This window comes from Aulonocara sp. 'chitande type north' Nkhata Bay, linkage group LG11, assembly GCF_057382095.1.
Source record: "Aulonocara sp. 'chitande type north' Nkhata Bay isolate Kocher_YH1m ecotype deep benthic linkage group LG11, A_spYH_male_GT1.1, whole genome shotgun sequence".
Classification (NCBI taxonomy): domain Eukaryota; kingdom Metazoa; phylum Chordata; class Actinopteri; order Cichliformes; family Cichlidae; genus Aulonocara; species Aulonocara sp. 'chitande type north' Nkhata Bay.
In genome coordinates, this window is record NC_141354.1 from 35761258 (window position 1) to 35783289 (window position 22032).

The 22032-nt window shown below is 40.2% G+C and overlaps 1 protein-coding gene across 1 annotated transcript in view; it reads left to right on the top strand.

Moving 5' to 3' along the window:
• Positions 1-22032, top strand: part of rftn1b (raftlin, lipid raft linker 1b) — a 134098-nt gene that overhangs the window by 52962 nt on the left and 59104 nt on the right. Inside the window, exons 3-4 of the mRNA XM_086312340.1 lie at positions 9349-9526; positions 20163-20271. Of these exons, the coding sequence (XP_086168466.1) occupies positions 9349-9526; positions 20163-20271 (287 nt within the window). The remainder of the gene's footprint in view (positions 1-9348; positions 9527-20162; positions 20272-22032) is intronic.

Below are 22032 nucleotides of genomic sequence, written 5' to 3' on the forward strand. Positions count from 1 at the left end.
TTGATAGTACAACATGACTTCATGGCTTCCTGTGACGTCTAGACTGTCCAAAAAGTATGTGCTCTAGTTTTGGTCAGTGAAAGTCCCATATTTTACTTCCATAATGTGCTAGTTAGCACTATATCTTGATGCATGCTCAAAACATGCACGTTCCTGAAAATAATACATCAAAATGAACGGAATCAACTCTCTGGGACTACTTAGCACTAATTAGCAAATGTACAGATCTGTAAGTTTCACCTATGCCGTTTAAGCAACCTGCTAACTGCTCATTAGCATCAGCTGAAATGTTAGCACTCTGTTGTCTCGTCTAAAAATGGTCATTTATGGGTCCAAAAATAATTGCACATATTGAACGCGATGCTAACGATAAAGTTTCAAAACATGTAGTCCAAAAACAAATGAGGGATGTCGCACTACAAATACACTTTACACACAGTCTATGATCATATTGGGTTGTAACAATGACTGTGTTTTCTACAGTCATTGTGTTGTAATCACAATGAGTAGAAAGTAGATTTCTTTTTAGGTTACTAATCCAATTGAAAGCTGTAAATGTTTAGATATGTGTTTAAGAAGATGCATATTCACTACATAAAGTCTGCTATGTAATGGCATGACTTTGTATATCTTACACAGACGGTAACATTGCTTTCTGGGACAATCAAATATGTGTGAGGTTGCCTTTAGGTGGTTTGTAATGTGAATACTGTGTTTTGTTGTTGGAGTCAAAACTATTACTACAAAAGGTAAAAATGGATAAATAAATAAATAAATAAATCTGTCTGTGTGTCCAGAGTTGTAAAAACCTGTCTTGCTATGCCACATGCTTTCAGACGCATGCCTCTGTCTCTAATCCTGGATTGCATTTTCCAACAAGCCGTCCAACCACATCATTATATTGGCTATTTGTGCTTATCATGGGCTTTTCTAAAATTACATAAGAGTGTTTCCACCGCAATAGTAAAAGGTCTGCCTGAGGTGGTAGGTGAGGTGAGGTAGTTATGGCACAAACACTGGGGTTTGACTCATATGTTGAACTATTTTTAATGTTTATTGGATGGCAATTTTTTCACTCTCTGTTTGGTTAAGGTTGGACACTGAAAGGAGCTGATTAGGAAAATATGATGGTTTTACAATGTTAAATACATGTTGGAAAGTTCACTTTTAAGGCACCACTATATTTGATCCAATCTCAGGGTGATAACACCAGCACATAAACAACTGTGGTTGATGATGTCGAGCAGGTCATCTAGTAAATCAGAAGGTTGGTGTTTTGATTCCACCAGCTCTTCCAGTCAGCATGTCAAAGGGGTGATGATATTGAAACCCAAATTGCCACTGATGCCAGCATTTTGAAGGGCGAGCAACACTAGAAAAATGCTATAAAACACCAGTCCCAGTAGGTCATCTGGGTCATATTCAGGGAAAGGACACATTAATCTTTTCTTGTCGTAGCCTCTTGCACTGATATGAGCAAATATTTAGTCTGAATGCACAATGAATGTTGCTGAGAAAAATTGGAAGGCATTACCATCCAATCGCCCAAACTACCTTAAGTAGATGCTAAGGAGGTGTATGATGCATACTTAAAAGGTAATTGAATGCATCTCAGTAAGTGGGATGCAGAGGTTGCTACTTCCAGGTTATTGACACTGTGATAATAGCATTTAAATAATCAAATTGAAATTTGCATATGTATTAACTTTTAAAAGATGCGACAGAGAGCGGCTCCAGCATTCCTGCATCCCCGTCCGTGAGGTGTTGCATGTTGTGATGATCTTGGCAAACGCTGAACATCACGGTTCGTGTTGCTTAGATCTCCTTCGGAGCCCTTTCCCGTTCGTCATCCAGGCTGTCATTTTTTGTGTGACTGGCAAACAGCTTCAGTCACATCTCTAACACATGGGCTGAACTCTTTTATGGGTCTGTGGATTGGCAGGACAGGAAAACACAGACAGATGCGATCAGATTTGTTGGTGTAAATATAAGTCTTTTAAGCCATATCTGGATCTTTTCCAGACATGGAACATGTGAAATGGGGGCTTCTGCCAGTTCCAAGTGATGAGTCAGTTAAATATGTGTGGCCAAGTGTGGAAGGTCAGCATCACAGGAACACTGTAAGTGGAACGGGTGTTTATTATTTACTCTGTTCCTCAGCTGAACTCTCTCATTTACGCATATTCAAACTGTTTACATCTTCACTATGAACTCTGCTGAACTCACTCACACACACACACACACACACACACACACACACACACACACACACACACACACACACACACACACGCAGTCTATCATAGTTAGTTCCAATTGTTTCTTCCTTATTACTTGTGTTAATTGCATTTTCTTTATAACTGATATTCTGTTTCATCTGTGAGTTTGTCATTCTGAGGCTTCAGTCCATTCCTACGCCTTACTCATTACAGGACCTCTTTCTCGATTTAATTTGAATGCCTATAGAATAATTTTTTTGATATGTATAGTGCACTATGAGAATAAATGACAAGCAATATGCAATAAGTTTTAAGAGGTCAGCGAAATGGTGGCAATATAATCACATGCCGCCCGACCAGAAGGCAGATGTTTGAGTTCTGTCTGGGAGAGCTATTTTTACATGTTCAATTAACTTTGGCTTTTGACATATCTTCTTCTCTCACTCTTTTCTTGGCTTCAGGCTACAAAACTATTTGATTAGGTTCAGCAAAATATATTGTTTGTGATTAAAATATACCCATTCATAATGTCTGTGCAGTTCAGATTTCTCCCATTGCTGCAAACTTCTCTGAAATGTTCCTTCAGCAGTGAAGTGTCCCTTGACAGCAACTACACCAGCAGCACACATTTGCCTGCAGTCTCATCCTGTCTATCACAGACATTTAGGGACCTCATGAAGTATATCAGACGACAAGGCAAAATTTAACTAAAGGGAGACCCTGTGCATTACTCTCACACTTAAGGGTCCTCATCATGATGTGGGGAACAGAGAGTGTGAACAGTTTAACGTTTAAAAGTTTAACATTTTTACATCATTTTGCACTGTAATGAGTAAATGGCCAAATCCATTGAACTTGAGACGCAGCAGCAGAAAAGAAATTCTATAAGCTTCATTAAGTAGCTTTTGTAAAGGTTTATGCTATAATCTAGCAGTTATTAAAATAATTATCCACCAACTACATATAAAATATGGATCAAGGCGACATTACCCACCGGTTTTCTGGACTTTACATATTGAAGCCTCAAATATAGCTCAAAGTGACGATATTTAGATGAGAGGATATAGTGCTACGTTAACGCTTGTAAGCAGTAATCACAATATAAATAAAATACAAAAATGTAATACAACAAAATTTCAGCACACACCTCACATTAGGTCATAATATTTGCCAGATGATTCCATCAAAATGCTCCAAAAAAGCACCAGTCCAGTGGAATAAATAACATAAATAAATACGAAATAGAAAAAAAAAAAATTTCAACACTTCACCTTTTTGAATTAAAATTTTGCTTCAAACATGTTTATTTCGGCTGTAAAGTGAAACATTTTAACATGGGAGTCTATGGGGATTGAGTTACTTTTGGTGCCACCCCAAGTGGCCACTGCAGGAACTGCAGTTTGTGACACTTGTGTATGGACTTCATGTACCAGCCCTGGAGGCTGCATCATGGATATGTTGGAAAGCTTCCAACATCGTAAACTTTTAACTTCAGTCAGAATGTTTAATAAGTAAGAAATACACCATGACTCGATTAATTTTATGGGCCTTTTCCACAGTTTTTAATTTTAAATGGCTTCAGTTTTTCCCTCATCTGCCTGTAATGCTCAGAGGATCACTGCAAAACTCTGATATTAATAAGTAGTCATACTCATGCAGCACTAAGTTATGCTTAACCACGATCTGTCACGCACAGCAAATGGTGAGTAAATGATTTTGCATCTTCCTGTTATCCAGAGGACACAGCCATCATTCCCCATCCATACATACATTCACGCCTTTCCTTTGTCTCCTTCTCTGTGTTTAATGGCAGTCTCTATCTGACAGCTTTGTGCTTACACAATTTTCCAGAAAACCAATTTGTTGGTTGTCAGCCAGAAGCTCTTTTTTTTCTCATTATTTGTCACAAAGCGATTTGTTCCTGTTAGTTTAGGGCTCTTCTCTGTTGATATGTGCAAGAATTTTCTTCCAGGGTAAACAAAAAGATGGAGTGAAGTAATTGGCTGCCAGTTTGCATGTAAGGTTTACCAGATTCGTTGTCTGACCGACCACAGACTCCTTCAAAAAGGCCGGAATATTTGCAGTACAAAAACAACACCGACACTTGCATAGAGGAGTTATAAGGTGGCTAATTTACTCTCATCTACGCAAACAAAGCGATTCTCCTTGGCTAACATGATTTTAGGGCAGAGTAAACATCCTTACAACAGCAAGAAATTCAGAGAAACTCAGCACTGGGCATCATATTGCTTTGGGGACAGCATGATAAATAAAATTTGGTCTGATAAATAAATGTAGAGTCTCTGTATTTAAAGGCCTCTGGTTGAGATTATTAGCAGCTCACACAGTGATTAAGGCCAACTTAAGAAGTTGCCAGTGGCAGTGTTCACACTGCCTAATTGAAACCATTCCTTATTTACTCTTCTCAAATAAGGGGATCAGAGAGCAAGCAAAGTTGGTTTCATTTTCCACATATCTAGCACCTCATGAACCACGTGCACACACAGTAGCATTCCTCCGGGGAAAGGACAGGGTGTTCGTGTTGCACCAAAATGAAAAGGGAAGGAATGAAAAAGCAAAATCACAGATCACAGAAGGATTAATTCCATTTCTGAAGGCAGTCAGCAGTGGAGGAAAGCAGCGAGAGAGGAGGAGGGGAAAATACGTTTCGCCCATTTGCAATGGCGGCCTATTTCTTTGTGTTAATTCCTCCACGCCTTTTAACTTCTAAAGCTCCTGCATTGTGGCACAGTAGGACAGAGCGTGATTGAGAAATTTGGAGGAGTATTTTTAGCCGAAGCATTCTTTTTCCCTGGAGGAACAGCATGTGATTTTTTTCTCCCTTTCCTCGTCTTTTTCTTCATCATCATCTTCTTCTTCTACTTTAGCCGTTCCACAATGAATCTCTGGATTTGTACCCAGAAGGAAGAGTTGCGGTTTGGACTGAATCAGCTCTGTATCTACATCACAGGAGCTGCTGTCTGATTGGCACGAGCACGGTTGTTCCACAAATCCCTTGTGCCTCTGTTGCAAACCTGATGATATAGCGTAGCCAGCTTAAAGCACAACACATCATTGTTGTTATAGCATGCAGTGTCACATGCGTGAGCTTTAGATGACTTTGTCTGCAAAGTGCAAAGAGAGGGCAGCAATGGATCGCATGTAATTGGGATTACATTATAAAATTATTAAGAAAATACAATCATCCCAGAATACATTTGAGCACATAATTAGATTATAGCTACACAAATAAGATTGCATAAGGATTTCATACTGTAAGCTCACAAAAAGCACATCCTGAAATATTGCATATATGTACCACAGTGCTGGTGTTATAAAAGTGTTTTGGGTTGGTGAAATAAATGCTGAATAAGCAGGCATTGCATTGTGTTGGTATTGAAAATGTTTTTTTGTTTTTTAATATCCAAAAGTACAAAAAAATATAGAAATCACATTAAACGTTTGAAGGGGTGATGTCATCCAGCAGCACCAGCTCTAATTGCTTTTGTTATTGTGATAACAAAATATATTTTTTATTCACACACATGCAGGAGGTATGTCATAATTCACTGCTTCACAAGCATTCACACAATAACAACACTGACTGTGTATGACAGTGTGAGTGTCACGAGTTTAAATGCGCGGTGACTGACTGACTGACCCTAATCTGGCTCCTTGTGTCCTTGTGTTGAACTGTGAGAATATATAAGAAAAAAAATCCCTGCATCTTGAGCACAAGGAATTCAATACACAGAGAGAGGCTGGAGTATTGAATAGACTATTAGTGTTTGTGGATATTTTTAGCCTTTGCTCCTTTGATGTTCAGGAACATCAGAGCAGTTTCTACACATGAACTTTGGACAACAACGAGATAATCAGGTCAGGATATTTTCAATTGTTGTCGAGTCTTTCATGCAGCACGGAGCAGGAAGTCGTTCACTCAGAGGATATTCTCTGTGTAGTTTAGAGCGTGCTGGAGGCAGGACGTGACGGTCACACTGCAAGTAGGGAGCTGGCAGATTAAAGACTGGCTATGTCAGACTCAACTGTGATGGGCATGTTCTCACATGCACGTTTGTCTAGTGATGTCTTAAAAAGCTCAGAGCCGCATGATTACAAAAAAATAGAATGTGCATTGTATAGTTTGGGGTTTTCTGATGTTTTCAGTGAAAGTGACAGCCAGTCTCGCCCCCAGCGTTCCTGTAGCATGGACCAGATAACTTTAAAATGACAAAAAATAATAATAAAATTAAAAACAAAGTGTTAGCAAAAGGCTAATGAATAGGCAAGTTTAATCATTTGCTGATTTAGTAGTAATAATGCTAACTCCATATGGCTTTTGAACCCTGATTTATCACTCTTCTCTACACCTTCTTTGCCTCCTCTGATAACTCTTCTTGTTGTTAAAGTTTCCACAGTTACTCTACCATCTGCCACTTCAGCTACATGGGCAAGTTACCTATAGCTACTGGGGAAAACAAAAGCGCTATCCTTTTCCTGTTTTGGTAGTGCAGTCAAGCCTTAATTTTCCTGAGAGATTTCGCACACGGTGGCAGACAGAACCGCATAATGAAAGCAAGGCTTGCAGGGAGCCAGTCTAAATGCTGATTATGCCATTATTTCATAGCCACTACACTGTGCAATCAAACTTTACTTGATAAGTTAAGCAAAAAAGCACGCTGATTACCTCTCTAAAGATGATTCATTCTTTTCATGAACTGTACTGGGATCATTTGAAAGGCTTGTTAGCATTGCTGACTCTACCTGAGACCAAACACAAAAAAACAGCACTGCTGGCATCGTCAGTCAGGTGAACCCACACTCGCCCTCGCTCTGACCTCCCATTGAACTTTAGCAGACTGACTTTTCCCATGGATCTGAACCTTTCGTTCTGTGTAGTTTCATTGACTCTAATTAGCCAAAGTGACATTTCCCATGTCTTGTGACAGCTTGTAAAGACAACCAGACCTCCTCATCCTCCTTTTTTCGTCTCTTCCCTCCGCGGTCTCTCGTTCTGCACCCAGCTCTTTATCTTGGCTCGCCCCCACTCACCCCAGCTGTTTAGCCTGCAGTAAATGTTGCCCCATACAGCGTACTGCTGTGATCCGAGCCATCATCCATCCAGGCCCAGGCCCCATCTTTACGTCTTTATGACTTTCTTGTTATGTGGTCACTGCTGCTGTGACTCTCCATCATTCCTCTTCTTCATCCAGATATTAAGCTCTATTTTCTAATGCAATTACTTTCATTCCTGAACTAAACCACTCTCTCTTCCCACACTCATTACCATACATCCAAATTGGCAATGTTGTCTGACAGAAGCTGTGTGTGGCTTGTTGTATTACAGCTGGTTGCTCCCTGAGTGAAACCATTGACAGCTGCTGTCTGCTGCAGGTTTTTGTCCCTCAAGTGTATGTCTGGGGTCCTTGCTGGAAGAAAAATAATGCTGAGAAGGAGCTTTTAGCAGCAGCACTGGCCTTAACTTTCTTTTTTTAGAAGCTCAGTGATTGCTGCTCATTAATGTCGGGGCTCCATCCTCTCTTCTTGGACAGTTAAGTTGAGCTAAGAGCAACTCCGAGTGTCAGAACATAGAGGGCTGCTGTGATACAGAGCCATAGCAATCAGCTCTGACTGGATTTTGTTTAACTCACAGATTGTGGAGCTGGAGCAAAAAGCTAACTGCCAAGAAAATGGAAATGACTCTTAAATCAGTATCTGAAGACAATATCTGTTATGCTTTCTGGTATAATTGTCAATAGATTTGTAATTGTAGGCAGGTCTATCTGGACTAGAAACTTTGTACAGTGACGAAGAGCTCAAGTGAGAGAAAAAAGGGTGAATCAAAAGGAGCTAACAGCCGTGACAAAGGATGGTAATTTCTGTCATTAGGTTGTGTGACAGAAATGGTTCAAACTCCAAGAACTGCAGTGAGAAATATTTCTCAGTACCTCCATTAGTATATTTTTTAACCCCTTAAAGCCTCAACTGTAAAATAATTGCCATAAAAATGCAAAAAATGGAAAGTTTATTGCAGCGTCTGACAAATTTCTTTAAGAAATTAATTACATTTTAATTACTATGTTTGACTTTCAATTTGTTACAGATTTTTTAATTGTTCAAAAGTGTATTGTGAAATTTATTTAGATTTTTCAAGAGAAAAAATTAGAGGAAGTAGAAGTCCCAAAACCTCAAAAAACTGTATGGATTAAATATGATAGCCCAGGCGTTAAGGGGTAAACGCCCTTGTGACCTTAGACATTTCTTTGTTCTCTACACACTGAGCTGCATGAAGGCTAGAATAAGTGTTACAAGTGTGCATGTCATAGTTGATGAAGAAAATGGACCTAAATGAATGCACAGGCAGAATGGGTGAGGTTAAAACATGCTGCTATACTTTGTATGCCGGGATCCAGAAAAATAGTCAGCGATGGGTGAGTGTGACGAAAGAAAGAGCAAGAGCAGGTGATTCATAATGGAGGAAAGTCTGAGGACATTGAGTAGAAAGGTAGAGAAGAGCCAAATATGGAAAGGTTGAAAAAGGCCAAGAGACTAAATGGGGGGAAAGGAAAGCATCTGTCACTGTGACAGTCAGTGTCAAAAAGTTGCTATTGCAAGTCTTTCTGTTAATGGCTTAAAATTAATCATTGCCTCAAAAATGTACATATACCTTGTGTTACGATCAGTCCATGAGGGAAATCTGATTTTGTGTAATTTCAAATTGCATTCTGTGTAAATTCCTGTGTGAAAATGTGCACTAAAAGGATTTGTGAACAAATAAGTAAATTTAATTTACTTCATACTAGAGGAAATTTAGTTCATCTTTGTCGTTTTTGCCAGGAGAAAAACCCACTCTTGCAACAGCAGTGATTGCTTTGGAGAGTCTGTAATTTGTTCAGAGTAAACAGAAGAATGGCTGAATTATGAACATAGGCAGTGGTGGCTGACAGGAAAACACAGAAAACTTAAATGAACACAAATACTCCTGATTGCTTTGTTTGACAAACAAATGACACTTAACCTTCATGAGAACTTTTCTGCAGCTATCACTAAGCTGTAAGCTCTCACATTAAACCTGTTCCACATGCAAACATCTTTCTCTAACACACTTCTTCCCCACTTCTTTTCTCAGGTGGGACCTCCACTCTGCGCCTCTCATCAGTGCGAGAGCTGCCAGGTCAGCTGCAGGAGCTTTACCAGCAGGGTTTCATTCTGGCTGCTGTTCATCCATTCATCCATCCCTGTGGTCCAGAGTCTAACAGCCCACAGTACCAGCTCTACAGGGCCATACTGGTCCGATTAAATGACGGGTAAGAGAGTCATTTAAATGTGTAACTGGCTGAGCTAAGACTATTGTTACATAGGAGAGAGTTCAAATATTAATTCCTACTCAACCAACATACAGTTTTCTTCATGTCCCGAAAAGATGGCACACTGTCAGTAAAGTGTTTGTGTTAAAATTGCAAATACAGATATTTGAAAGAGGATGTAAAAAAGTAAACATATTTCAATATTTTAATGTTTACTACTTTAAAGTTTTCTGAAGTAAAACAAAATACTGAAAAAAAGGTTTTGGGGGGCGTTTTTTGGACAAGAATCGGCCTACCATTAAACTGAGGGCTCTTATTAAAAGTATTTTACCAAACAAAGACTGGGGTCTGGCCCCGAGGCAATCATCTTTCATGGGCCTTAGACATCTTAGCCACACTTGTGGGAATAAGACCTTTGTTTGCACAAAATGATGAAGCCATTATAGTCACTTAAGAAAGCCTGTTAAGATTACTAATGTACCTTAATTGGTGTCATTATGCAGAAAAACACTTAGTGGGAATCAGGTTTTGATTCATCTTCTGCAAAAATGGTAGCTTGGCTTGTTGGTGGCAGACATCGGGGTCTACATAATGGTTATGTTTACGGCTATTGTGTTATAGTTCAGAAATTACTTCTTTTTTTGGAATGCATAATAGTAAAAAGATTTTCATCATTGTAATCTGAAAACACACTGTGGAGGCTCATATTCATTGTACAACCTTCCAGTGTTGCTATATTGACAGCACAGCATCACAACATCTGTTTGCGGCTCTGCAAGCTGTCACATGGGATTTTTCAGCACTCAAGCCAAAACTGGCTGCATGGCCCAAAGTCACCACTGCCCCCTACATCTGCCCTCCAGCCCCGTGCCTGAGCCCCGCCTTTTTTTTCCTGATAACTGTGGGTGTGGGCGCACATTTCAGTTGAGGCAGGACGCCAGGGAGCTGGTCCAATGGTGGTTGAAGGACATAAAGGAGCAGTGAATGACAGCACGGGGTGATGGTTACTTTCGGACCGGTCCGATTTCTTCTTAATATCGCTTGTCCTGTAAATAGAAGAACACAGAGTTTTGACTGGATTTGATGGCCCCAAGGGTCATGAAATGTGATCAGTTTATTCAGGACCACAAACTGTGAAGTCAGTTAAAATAAAAACATGACAATCCAAAAGACAAAATCTATGAAGAGAATGTTTTTTTCCTTTTTCTGGCAGCAGTGACATGCAGACAGGTTGAAGCCCCAGTGGCTGCTGTGTCTGGCTCTGAAGCCCAGCTAAGAATTCAGGCCTGTTTACCAAAAACTGTCCACTGGCTGCAGGGCATGAATGTGTGTGAGTGTGTACGGGTTGACAGACAGCACTTGATCCTTTCGCCTGTTTTTTGGATTGTTTGTTGAGCCCCATTGACTTGCTGTCTTTACATTTGCGTCTCTACTAAAGTGTCTTGATATAAATGTATGTGCGTGACACTCGGGATAAAGATGACTCTCTGATCTACCTGAGCTGCATCAAATTCAGAAAAATCAAATTCCTCACAGCTTAAAGGAACATTACATCCAAAATCAAATTATGCACTTTACGTCCTGCAGTACTATTTATCTTGATTATTTGGATATGAGTTATCCAGGTTGTAGAAGTCTCTGCCTTTCCCAGGAATGCAATAGAGCTGCGCACATCTTGCAAGTACTGGGTTGGACCCCCTTTTGCCTTCAGGCCTACCTTATTTCTTTGTGGCATAGATTCAATAAGGTGCTGGAAGGATTCCTCTGACATTTTGGTCCAAATTCACATGATAGCAACACACGGCTGCTGTATATCTGTTGGCTGCATCCATCAGCGTAACTTTGTGCTGAACATTGAGGGGGGGAGGGGTCAAGATCGCAGTCATAACCCCCCTGGAAATTACACCCTGGCTGCACCTCCAGGATGCAAATCTACTGGTCCATCACACCTCAAAGGTCCTACTGCATTGACATCTGGTGACTGTGGAGGTCAAGTGAGTACAGTCAACCCATCATCAAGAAACCAATTTAATATGATCTGAGCCTTGTCTCCATCTTACCTCGTGTTGAAAGTGTGGACTTTAAACTACAGTATTACCAGTTTTTATTCCTAACAGTGCAGGTTTTATTGACAATGTGTTGCGTAACACACAAAAATAGATTGCAGCCAACAAAATAACCACGTTTGCCATGTTTACACCTTACTGTGAATAACACAGAAATTGGTGGATTCCAGATGGTGGATTCAAACACAGGACCTTCTTTGAGGCAACAATGCTAACCACTGTGCAAATCAATCTGAGAAACTGAAGAAGTAGTTGCTAAAAAAGCTATCATGTTCAGATCATTTATTATTTCCTGTTTGTTTTAAAGCAGTTACACTCTAAATCCCTCATAAATACTTCAGCTCATCCCTGCATGATGGTGCCACTAAAGAGCTCCATTGTGTCTCCTGTGGCTGCTTGTGAGTCACAGTTGACATGCAGACCTGGATCTCACACAGATGGAGCAGAAAAGACAGTTGGAGGCATTTGAGATATAATCTAGTTGTCACATTGTTTTTAATTCCTGTGTCACACGAAACAATGTAAATATATAAAAAGCACCAAAGTTCAGAGAAAAAAATTAGCTAAATTTGGAGTGAGCTGTTCCTTTAAACCACATTCCTAAAGACTGACAAACTGTTCCTGCAGATCTTTACTTGATGAGCAAAAATGCAACACCACAGTCACTAATCTACAGTGACATTTCAGTCATTTAGCAACTCTTTCACCCACAGCGACAATGCAATAACTGCAGAAAACCAATACCCAATATTACAAGCAACCAAGAATAAGGAGTGTAATAATAAGAGCTGCTGTGCCCCAACAGTTGTTCCACAACCACAGAGTGATCATATAAGAAAAACTATAAAACTAAAGGGAGGCTTACTCTGACAGGAATACTGATGTTCAAAGAAATAAATATTTGAAAACAGAAACAGGCATGCAACCAGGAAGGTGACAAAGTTTCAATAAAACAACATGAAATGAAACTTTGTTTATCCTTATGGAAAATAAAACAGAAAGAAAATAAACAAGCAAACTAAGCATTGCACAAAACAGAACAAAAGATAAATAATGCAGCTCAAAAAAAGTCACAAATGAGAAGTAAACAAATTAGTTTGTGCAATTGTATGCTGATGATCATTTAAATTCATCGGAGGAGGGAGCCAGTCTTAAGTTACCTCTTTCTTTTTCCTCATCCCTGCTAGTGTTTGCTGCAGATATCAGGCTTGTTTTTCTCCCTTCAGCGAAAAACAAAACAAAAAAGAAAAACCCTCCACTGATTTTTCTTGTTGTACAGTATGAGAAACAGCCTCCACAGTGTGGGATAATTCATCACAGCAAGCATGACAACTTAATTTGGGTTTGTCAGACTTTCTGTTTTATCTTTATTTACAGTAATTTTGGCAGAGTTGAGCAGTGCACGTCGTTACGATATGCCCTGCTTACTGTCACTCACCTGACAGCCGCTGGGAGACAGTGACGTCTCTGCCAGAAAAAGGGAAAAACATTTTTAAAAGACTTAGTTGCTATACGGTCATCTGAGGCATGCTTGCTCTGGAAATAATGAATGGAGAGGAGAGTTCGAGAGAGCGTTTACAGTAGGATGCTCGTCAGAGCCTGTCAAACAAACTCGTTTCTATAACGATTACCAAAACAATGACATATTTTCTGATGTGTCACATCTGTGTTAAAGGTGCAGGTGAGAGAGTGAATGAATGAAATGCTTTAATTATTTGTTAACTCAAGTTCTAACTGAGGTGACACCTAAGAGAATGGATAATTGGAGATTTCAACATGGAAATCTACAGGAATTGATTTTATTGACTAATTTACTGATTTTATTTTTGGAATGGATCCCAAGTGGCTGCTTCAGGAACTGCAGATTTTGGCACCTCCATTTGGCGTCATTTTTCTGAATCATTGTTTAGCACTTGTTAAAACCACAGTGATAACCATATATATTAGGCTTATACTGAAGTGCATTGCATATGACATTTGTATCTCATAATAAAGATCCTTCCTATCAAAAGGATTGCAAAATAGAACTGAGTTATTCATTTTAAACCTGATGATTAGAGATGCTTTATTTTCTGTTTATGCAGAAAATAAAGCTGACTTTTACTCTGCTAACACCAAATGCATGGATTATATTACAATTACACATTAAAGAAAATTAATGAAATGCCCCTATATGATGCTGTGAAACCTTCACAAGCCAAAAAAAATCACAAGTTGAATCTTATTGAAATAAAGGTCAACACGGTAGCATCTGCAGATTTGTCAAAAATCATATTTATTCAAATTAGTTTCAGTCCTTTTCCCCCCTGGACACCCATGCCCCACCTGCAGGGGTTTGGTGTAGTTAGAATGCATGGCACCTTATCTTCCCTCCCTTCTGTGTCCATTAGTAATCACCTCCGATGCTGTTGTATAGAACACTTCAGGCTCACTTTTGGCATGCACAGATATTTGTGCACATGGTCTCTGCTCCCCTTTGCTCTGGAAAACTGGACAGCAAAAATATTGACTCATTGAGTGAAAGGGCAGCAGCTGAATAGACTGCATTTCTTGTATTTTTTTTTCTTAAAGACATGCTTGCCTTGCTCCTGTGAAAAGGGACACCATAAGGGGGAAGAGGAATGAAAGAGAATCACAGCTGGATAGAAAGAAAAAGAGAGAAAGAAGGCTGAATGCTGTTTAAAAAAAAAAGGAGAGACAGAGATTGAGTGAAAAGGGCAGGGAAGTTTACCATCCTTTGATGGCCTCAACCGAATGCAAGGCCCAGGCTTTATCTGCAGTGTCTGTCACCGTGGAGACAGCTGCTCACATCAGCACCAGCCCAAGGGAATCCAAAACTCCACCAGGGGATCAGGGAAGAGAAATCAGCAAAACCAGAAAGGAGAACATCTCCTCTGCTGTTCGCTTTCCCTGTCAGGCCCAGGGATCAAAAGAAGAAGAAGAAGGTGGGGAGGGGTGCAGGGGTTGGGGGGATGTGGAGGGTTACAATGAAAACATGTCAGCAGGCAGCCATTCATCCATCACTCCAAAATGAACAGCTTTTTGTGACTATACAGAAAACAAAGTGAAAGTCAAAATAGAGGAGCTGACTGGTGTACAGCAGCTATATTTATATTTGACATGCACAGTATGTCTGCAGACACAATCCCAGTTAAGTCTCTACAGTATTAACCTCAGTGTGAAAGGCTCAGTCAACAAGGCAATTCAAATGGACGGGGTGATGCTGTGGGAATTTAACAGAGAGCTTGTGTACATTCACCGTTATGTCATCTACACATGTTCAGATGCAGTCACCTGACTGACATCTTGTTGGGGGGGGTAAAACTTTAAAAACCCTATATTTTAATTTGTCACTGGTGGTGTTCAAGCCCATTACATCCTGCAATGGGAAAGAAGAAGAAATGCATACAAAATGGATTGCACCGTTTGAAAATTTAAAATGTCAACTGTCAAATTTTCCAGTGTTCAATTTGGTCACGATGGAATAGGGTTACAGTTCAGCAGGCAATGTCTGATGGGATATATTCATCATTATTGGGTAATTGCAAAGAGCTCCTGTGTGCTTGCAGGGAAAGTGAGAGATGAAAGAGAGAGGGATTGAGAGGGAGGATAAGGATGGACAGTGTGCAAGAGGGATGGAGAAGGAGGAAAATAAAGAGGTACGGTCTGAAAACCATTACGGGGGGATTCGCTCTGGTGAAATTATTCACGAACCTGTGAAAATGTGACATTAGAAGAGTTGTGCTGTATTATTAAAGCACCACAGTGGCAGAGTGCTAAACATGGGTTCAGATGCACCCTGACTGTGTCGTCATAGCAATAGATGAGTTGGGGTGGGAGAGGACTGACACGACTTTGTTTCTGATGCAAAAAGGCCAGAAGGAAATTCATATTTTGAGTCATTCGCTGACTTTGCCGTGGAATGCTTTTATGCACCCTTGACTTCCTTTCTGCCGTGTGAGTGAAAAGCTTTTTTTGCATACAGAGAGTGCAGTTTAACTATTCTCAAGCCATTTCCTCAATTGGGTGATATTAAAGTAATGACTTAAAGCATTTTACTGAATGCACACATGCTTACTTAGTGTAAGTGAAAGTATGTTTTAGCTATATATTTCTATGAAATATAATACAGGAGGTGAGAGGTTGTGATTTCAGCAATGGTATCAGTTTTTGTGGGCAAGTAAAAGAGGGGATAAGTCATTTGCTGAGAGGTTTTCAGGTTGCTGGAGGCAAGTTTGGCCCACAAGTTGAAGAATATCCATCCAATGCTGTAATCAGGTTTTGACAGCTCTCGTGGTTAGTATGTCCACCACTTTGGTTAACAGTGAAGCCACAGCTCCCCCTTAACAAAAGAACTGAGTTGTTAAGTGTCCCGCTGTGGCTCATGAGGTAGAGCTGGTCATATACTAACCAGTCGTTCAGTCAGCAGCTCCCTCAGTGCCACTGAGCAAGATATTGAACCCACAAATAATGTGTAAATAGGTCAATGTGGCTTGTGTGGTTTGCAGCAAAAAGCACTCTGAGCAGTCATTACATTAGAATTAGATTTAGAAGAGTGCTCTGTAAGAACCAGTCCATCTACCTTTATTGTAAAATGTATATTTTGGGTGTCAGCATCTGTGAGAAGGGCACAAGATGTTTGTTACTGGTACCTTTCTGGTTTGTCTTTGTTGTCACTCGATCATCATTTACTAGGCTTTTGTTGGGACTAAAGAGTCCTTGTGCAGAGCAGAAAATATACAACATTTGCAAAAGTGAAACCTTGAAAACACTGATTAACACCTGGTGATGATTTATCATTTGCTTTGCTTTAAATGCATCCATATTTAGTGCAGCTTGGGGCTGCTGTGGTTAGCAGTGTCATCTCACAGCGAGAAGGTCCTGGCTTTGGATCCACCAGCTGGCTGGGGCGTTTCTGGGTGAAGTTTGCACTCTCTCCCCATGTCTGGATACTCCAGCTTCCTCCTACAATCCAAAGACATGCATGTTAGGTGAAATGGTGAGCCCAAGTTGTATCCTCTCCCTGTGATACCTCTGCAGGAGATTCGCGACCTGTCCTTGGTGTACCTTTCCTCTTGCCCTATGACATCTGAGATAGGCTCCTTCCCAAATGCATCTTTAAATTGGATAAGTGGAAGAAAATGGATGGGTGGATGGATGTGTCAGTATTTATAAACAATGACAAGTGCAAGGCCTTCTGCTACACTAGAAAATTTGCCTGTTTTCCCAAGTGGTTAAGTCATCAGATGATTTCCAGTGGGCTCTCAGACTGGATGTTGCAATACCTAACTCTTTATTGAGCAACACTCAGGGGTAAATAGTCTGTTTTTGGTTTATGGGGAGACAGCTATGATCTCAGCTATTACCAAAGAAGTAACCGGTTATTGCCAGGAATTACCAATCGCTAACCAAATATCTTCTTCTTCTTAATCGAGCTGTGAGTCGCCAAAAGTTATCTTCAGAGCGTTGTTCTGAGAATAATATTTTGAATAATAGACAACAACTAAACTTGTTTTGGACATTTTTTCAGTTTGGTGTCCACTGGAAAACAATAATGTATCAACAGAATCACTTTTCATACTTCAGTGAACAAAGTGTAATTGGAAACCACAGATTTACAGATGATGTTGCCACTACAATGCTAAAACAAATCCCAAAGCAAGCCATTAACAGGTAATATGCAATTAGTTTCCATGTGAACGTTCAGCTCCAGTGGGAGTGATTAGTCTAACAAAAGATGTTCTATGGAGAAACAAAGCATGTGACCCGTCTGTGGCAAGAGACGAGAGAGGATGGAGTGGAGCAGGTGTACTCACACAGGAGGGAGCTCCACATAGGTGGGCAGGCATTTGACACCCGTCTAACCACACGAGGCTTTAGGGGTTGACAGCCGGTGCTGCAAGCTGCATGAAAAGTCACCGTTTCACACAGTGAAGATGGACTGCAGGTGATGCAGCTGCTATTTTTAACCCAAGGCCTCCCTCCAGGACTGAGAGCTCAGTTTGAATTGTTTCCCCTGCCCTTTCCTTCTCTCTGCTTGCAGAAGTCTCTTCCATGAACGTTTAGTATTATTTTCCAAACCTCCTCCATAGAAAACATTTAATAGCACAAAAGTAAAGGAAATGATTGCGCTTCAGAGTGATTTATTTATTTTAAAGTCTTTTAGAGGGACTGAATCACTTTTGTTTGAATGGCAAATGATCGGACGTTGTTTTAATTTTTCTTCAACAGCCAGTAAAGTGAAGGACACTTTGTTTCATGCTTTGAAACTTCTGTCACATAACTGCACAATAAACCTCTGGGTGTTTTCTCAAAGCATGTTTCATAAGGTCGAAAATGTGAAATCACATTTTAAAAACTGAGACTGTAACAAAACAAATGCTTCCCTCTCTGCTGCACCGTGTAAACTCTACTAGCTGACAGCATCTCTGTCTCCATTTCTCTGTTTTGTTTCCTGAAGAAGTGCCTGAAGCCCAGCCGAGCTGGTTGGTTCAGATTTATGTCGCAACCAACAGGGGATACATGTACCTTTTCTGGCAGTGCCACCAGGCTTTTGCCGTTGTGCCTTTGATTGTTATGACGCTGCAAAAAAAAGAAGAAGAAGAAGCTCCCAGCTCGTCGTAATGAATGTTTCACAGAGTGTGTGAAATTTTTGCTTAACAAGTCAGCCGGCCCAGTTTCTGCTCTGCTGTATGCTGCGGCAGCAGTATACACTGAGCGATGGGTGTCAGTGACAGCAAAGTATGTGCGTTCCCTGCTTGTTTTTTTTTTAATCGATCAAGTGAAGTGACTCAGTAATCCCTCATACTCTGAGGTCTAATATGCAAATAGGCCTGGATTTAAAGTGAAAATGCAATACAATATTTTACTTTACATGCTCGATGTTTTTGACAAGGAAGAAAAAAATAGCTTGAAAATGAGAGTGAAATGAAAAAATATATATATAAATGAGCTCTTGGTTTCCCAGTAACTATAAAAGTGTCTTTTATGCCAAAAAAATCTGACAGTTTGGGCTTTAAAGGGGTGCTATTATGTTCATTTTCAGCTCTGTATTTTATTCTGGGGCTCTACTGGTGAAACCTTTCATGATTCACAGCTCAAAAATAAGTGCGATTTTCATTTTTTACTGGCCATTTATGCAGACTCTCAGTACATTTTCTGGCTGAAACAGCCTCAGCTTCTGTCCCTTTAAGCCTATGTGCACTTAAAGTTCGCTTCTGCTATCTCAGACGAAGTTAGCAGTTCCCTACTCAATCCTGAAATTCCCACCAACTTGTTTTGGAAATTTCAGAAAAATAAGGACATTCGCGATAATGTCAGCTTGGAAAAAACACAGTTTGACAAAGCTCTATAGATGTCATTTGTTCAGAGACTGCAGTTGCCATTTAATTTGTAATTTTCATGTAAGTATGACCCCGAGACAAACTGGCGACTGGGATAGGCTCCAGCCGGCCAAACATTAAAGAAGTATTTTGTCATTTTGTAAATGGGTTTATTTTCTTTTTTTGCTTAGGGTTAAATAAAACTATCTATGCCACTCATCTGTGAGCTGAAGGGCCAGGTGATGGCTAGTTCACCAGGGGAAAGTGCAGGGAGCATAAAATAATCCACCAACAAGCATATCTTAATACAAATTCACATTTATTAAATTACCTGAAGAAAACAACTATTTGTGGTCTGTTTGCATTGAAAATATATTCTGACGTATTTCTTAGCACATCTCACCAAAAACTACTCCTTTTGATACATCCAGTGGAGCCGTGGCAGGAAAATCACTGCGATAAAGCATAAGGATCACACAGCGACACACAAAGAGGATGAGACACGTACGCTCACTCAGAGCCTGAACTGAGAAGTTGCAAGGGCAGCCCCTAATACACACAGCAGCTTGCATGCATGCATCTTTTACCCTCCTGCACATCAGGTGTCCGTGTAAAGCCAGAGCTCATGCAGAGCACAGACGTACAGCCCTTGCACGCAAACACGTACTGTATGTGCACACTGACTCAGCTGCACCCTGAGCAAAACTGTGTGTGGGGCTTCTTCGCCTTGTCAACAGGATGAGAAGCTGGGAGATAGAAGCTGGGGCATTAGTCTCTTTGGGGCTGGCTCTGGGATTTCCTGCAGAGGACAAAGTAGGAAAATACAATATCATATAAATAGATTCTCTGCGCTCAAAATACTGATATGGCTTCAAAGGGGAGGGCTGCAGGGGGGAGGGGGGGCAGATGAGATTTGCATTGAAATTTCTGCCTACTGTGTGTGTTTTCTTTCATCCATGTAGATCTTTGCCTCACTTAAGTGTTATTGTATTTTTCTTTTACCTCCCACTGGGCAACAATAGCATTAACAAAGCTTCTTGATGCAGCATAATTTGTTGATAGAGGGTTCTTTGTATTTGATTCCTGGGTCTGTCAATAGCACCCTGTTTGTGACTGTAATTTTATCATTTTAAGCTGGCTGTGAAGGTGGGTTTCCATCGGTGGCTTTATGTATTCTGAGCATTTGCTCAACAGGCCGGTTCACTGGAAGGCTGAAATTCATTGTCACCCCAACTGTGTTGCATGCAGGGTGGAAAGGAGCCAGCCAGTCAGCCCACCATGCAAACTACAGCTGGAAGAGTGCCTGTCTGCTGAGCAGGTGCCCACCCCAGAGCTCATCCAGGGCTACGTCAAGAAGGTAGGTCTGTTTTACAAATGCCAAGCTGAATGTCTTGTTAGGTTGTGCCCAGCTGGAAAGAGGATAGCAAGAGATAGGGAGGGATGATTGCAGAGAAATTGCGGTGGCTTTTACTCCAAGCAGATGAATGTAGTTGGTGGTTTCTCTAGACGTCATTATTTCTGCCACCAAACCTTAAATTGCTTTATTCAGCATGTCACCTTGTCTGAAGAGCCAGAGAACACAACACTTAAATGCCTACAGCTCTGCCAGCAAGCAATCATGTTGTAATCTTTTAATAACACCTTGTCACCGAATGTTTGGAGCAAAGTTGCCAATGAAGAGGAGTGACAAAGTTTGACATAATTGCAACCTTACACCTTGATAAAACGCGGACAGTAGCAAGATGGAAATATTCCACAAATTAATAGCAACATTACAACTTTCATTCTGTTTCATTCTTTCATTCAGTCATATCTGCAGTGTTGAATTGTTATTGGTAAAATACAGTAGAGCCAAATGGATATTGGATACCGATGTTTGGTGATTTAAATGTGAGATAAATGGGCTGATATTTTGTTTTTGATAAGGGGAGTTTCACACAAACAGATTTCCCTGATGTTTGCTATGTGTTGCTCTTTTTTAGCAGCCAGTAGGTGCTCTTTCTATACTCTCAACATCATGTCCACATTCTGCAATCCTGTCTGTTTTTCTTTCGCGAAAAAAATCACATTTCTGCTCTGATGTTCAACAATTTTTGCCATGAGTATGATGGCAAATTATCTACAAAGAAAACTAGTTGTTCTGCAAATGGTGACTAAATAGTACAAGATCCACAGTCTTTGCAAAATATTATAGTTTAGGATTATTAACTAAAAGCTGTGACACATAGAGAGGGCACCAGACCTACAGTAAGTAATTCCGTCTAGTATGAGCATTAGTCAGATTAAAGAATGGTAAAAAAAATCTACCTAAACCCAAGATAATTATTTTATAAAAGAGGGATCTGATCAAAGGTTACCCGAGCATCTCCAGCCTCGACCCACATAATTAGATCCAATCCAAAATGAGATTAGCTGACCCAAATACTGACAGACCACCAACAATTAGCAAATAATGAGCAGCAATAGAGTCATTTTACCTGCACCTCCATCTCACCTCAGAAGAACAGATTCTTCTCCTGCTTGCTAATTTTGTTTTACATTGTTTGGTATAAAATACAGAGTAGCTGGACCGATTCAGTGTTAAACAGCTGATGTATTAAAATAGTAACAGCGTAATCGGCAGCTGTCTTAATTAGTTGGATAATTGCACCACATAACCATAATTGTAAGATTTGTTTGTTTGTTTTTTAGTTTGTTTTTTAAATTAATGTCAAAGTTTAAAATCATTGTTACATTGTTGTTAGAGTTGTATTAAGCTCACTTCCTATATAAAACAATTTTTCACCACTTCAAGCAAAAACACACTATTAAGACCAACAAGGCGATGAAGGAGAAGACACATGCAGTAAATGTAAGCAAATAATTGAACAGAGCACCACTGGTGCACTTGCTAGCTGCACTTTGTTCATTTTTGTTCAAAATGAATGGTGAATGGACTTTATTGATGGGGTTACAGGGTGGAAAAGCAGGGCGTTTAAGCAGCTGGTTTAAAAGCTTAACCCAACATACAATGTCCCTGGTGGAGAATATTTTTCAGCTTTATTATGTGACAATAGTGTGCAGCTTCTGATTAGTTACAAGGTTCTCTTAGTCTAGTTTCTGTTAAACTAAAATGTTC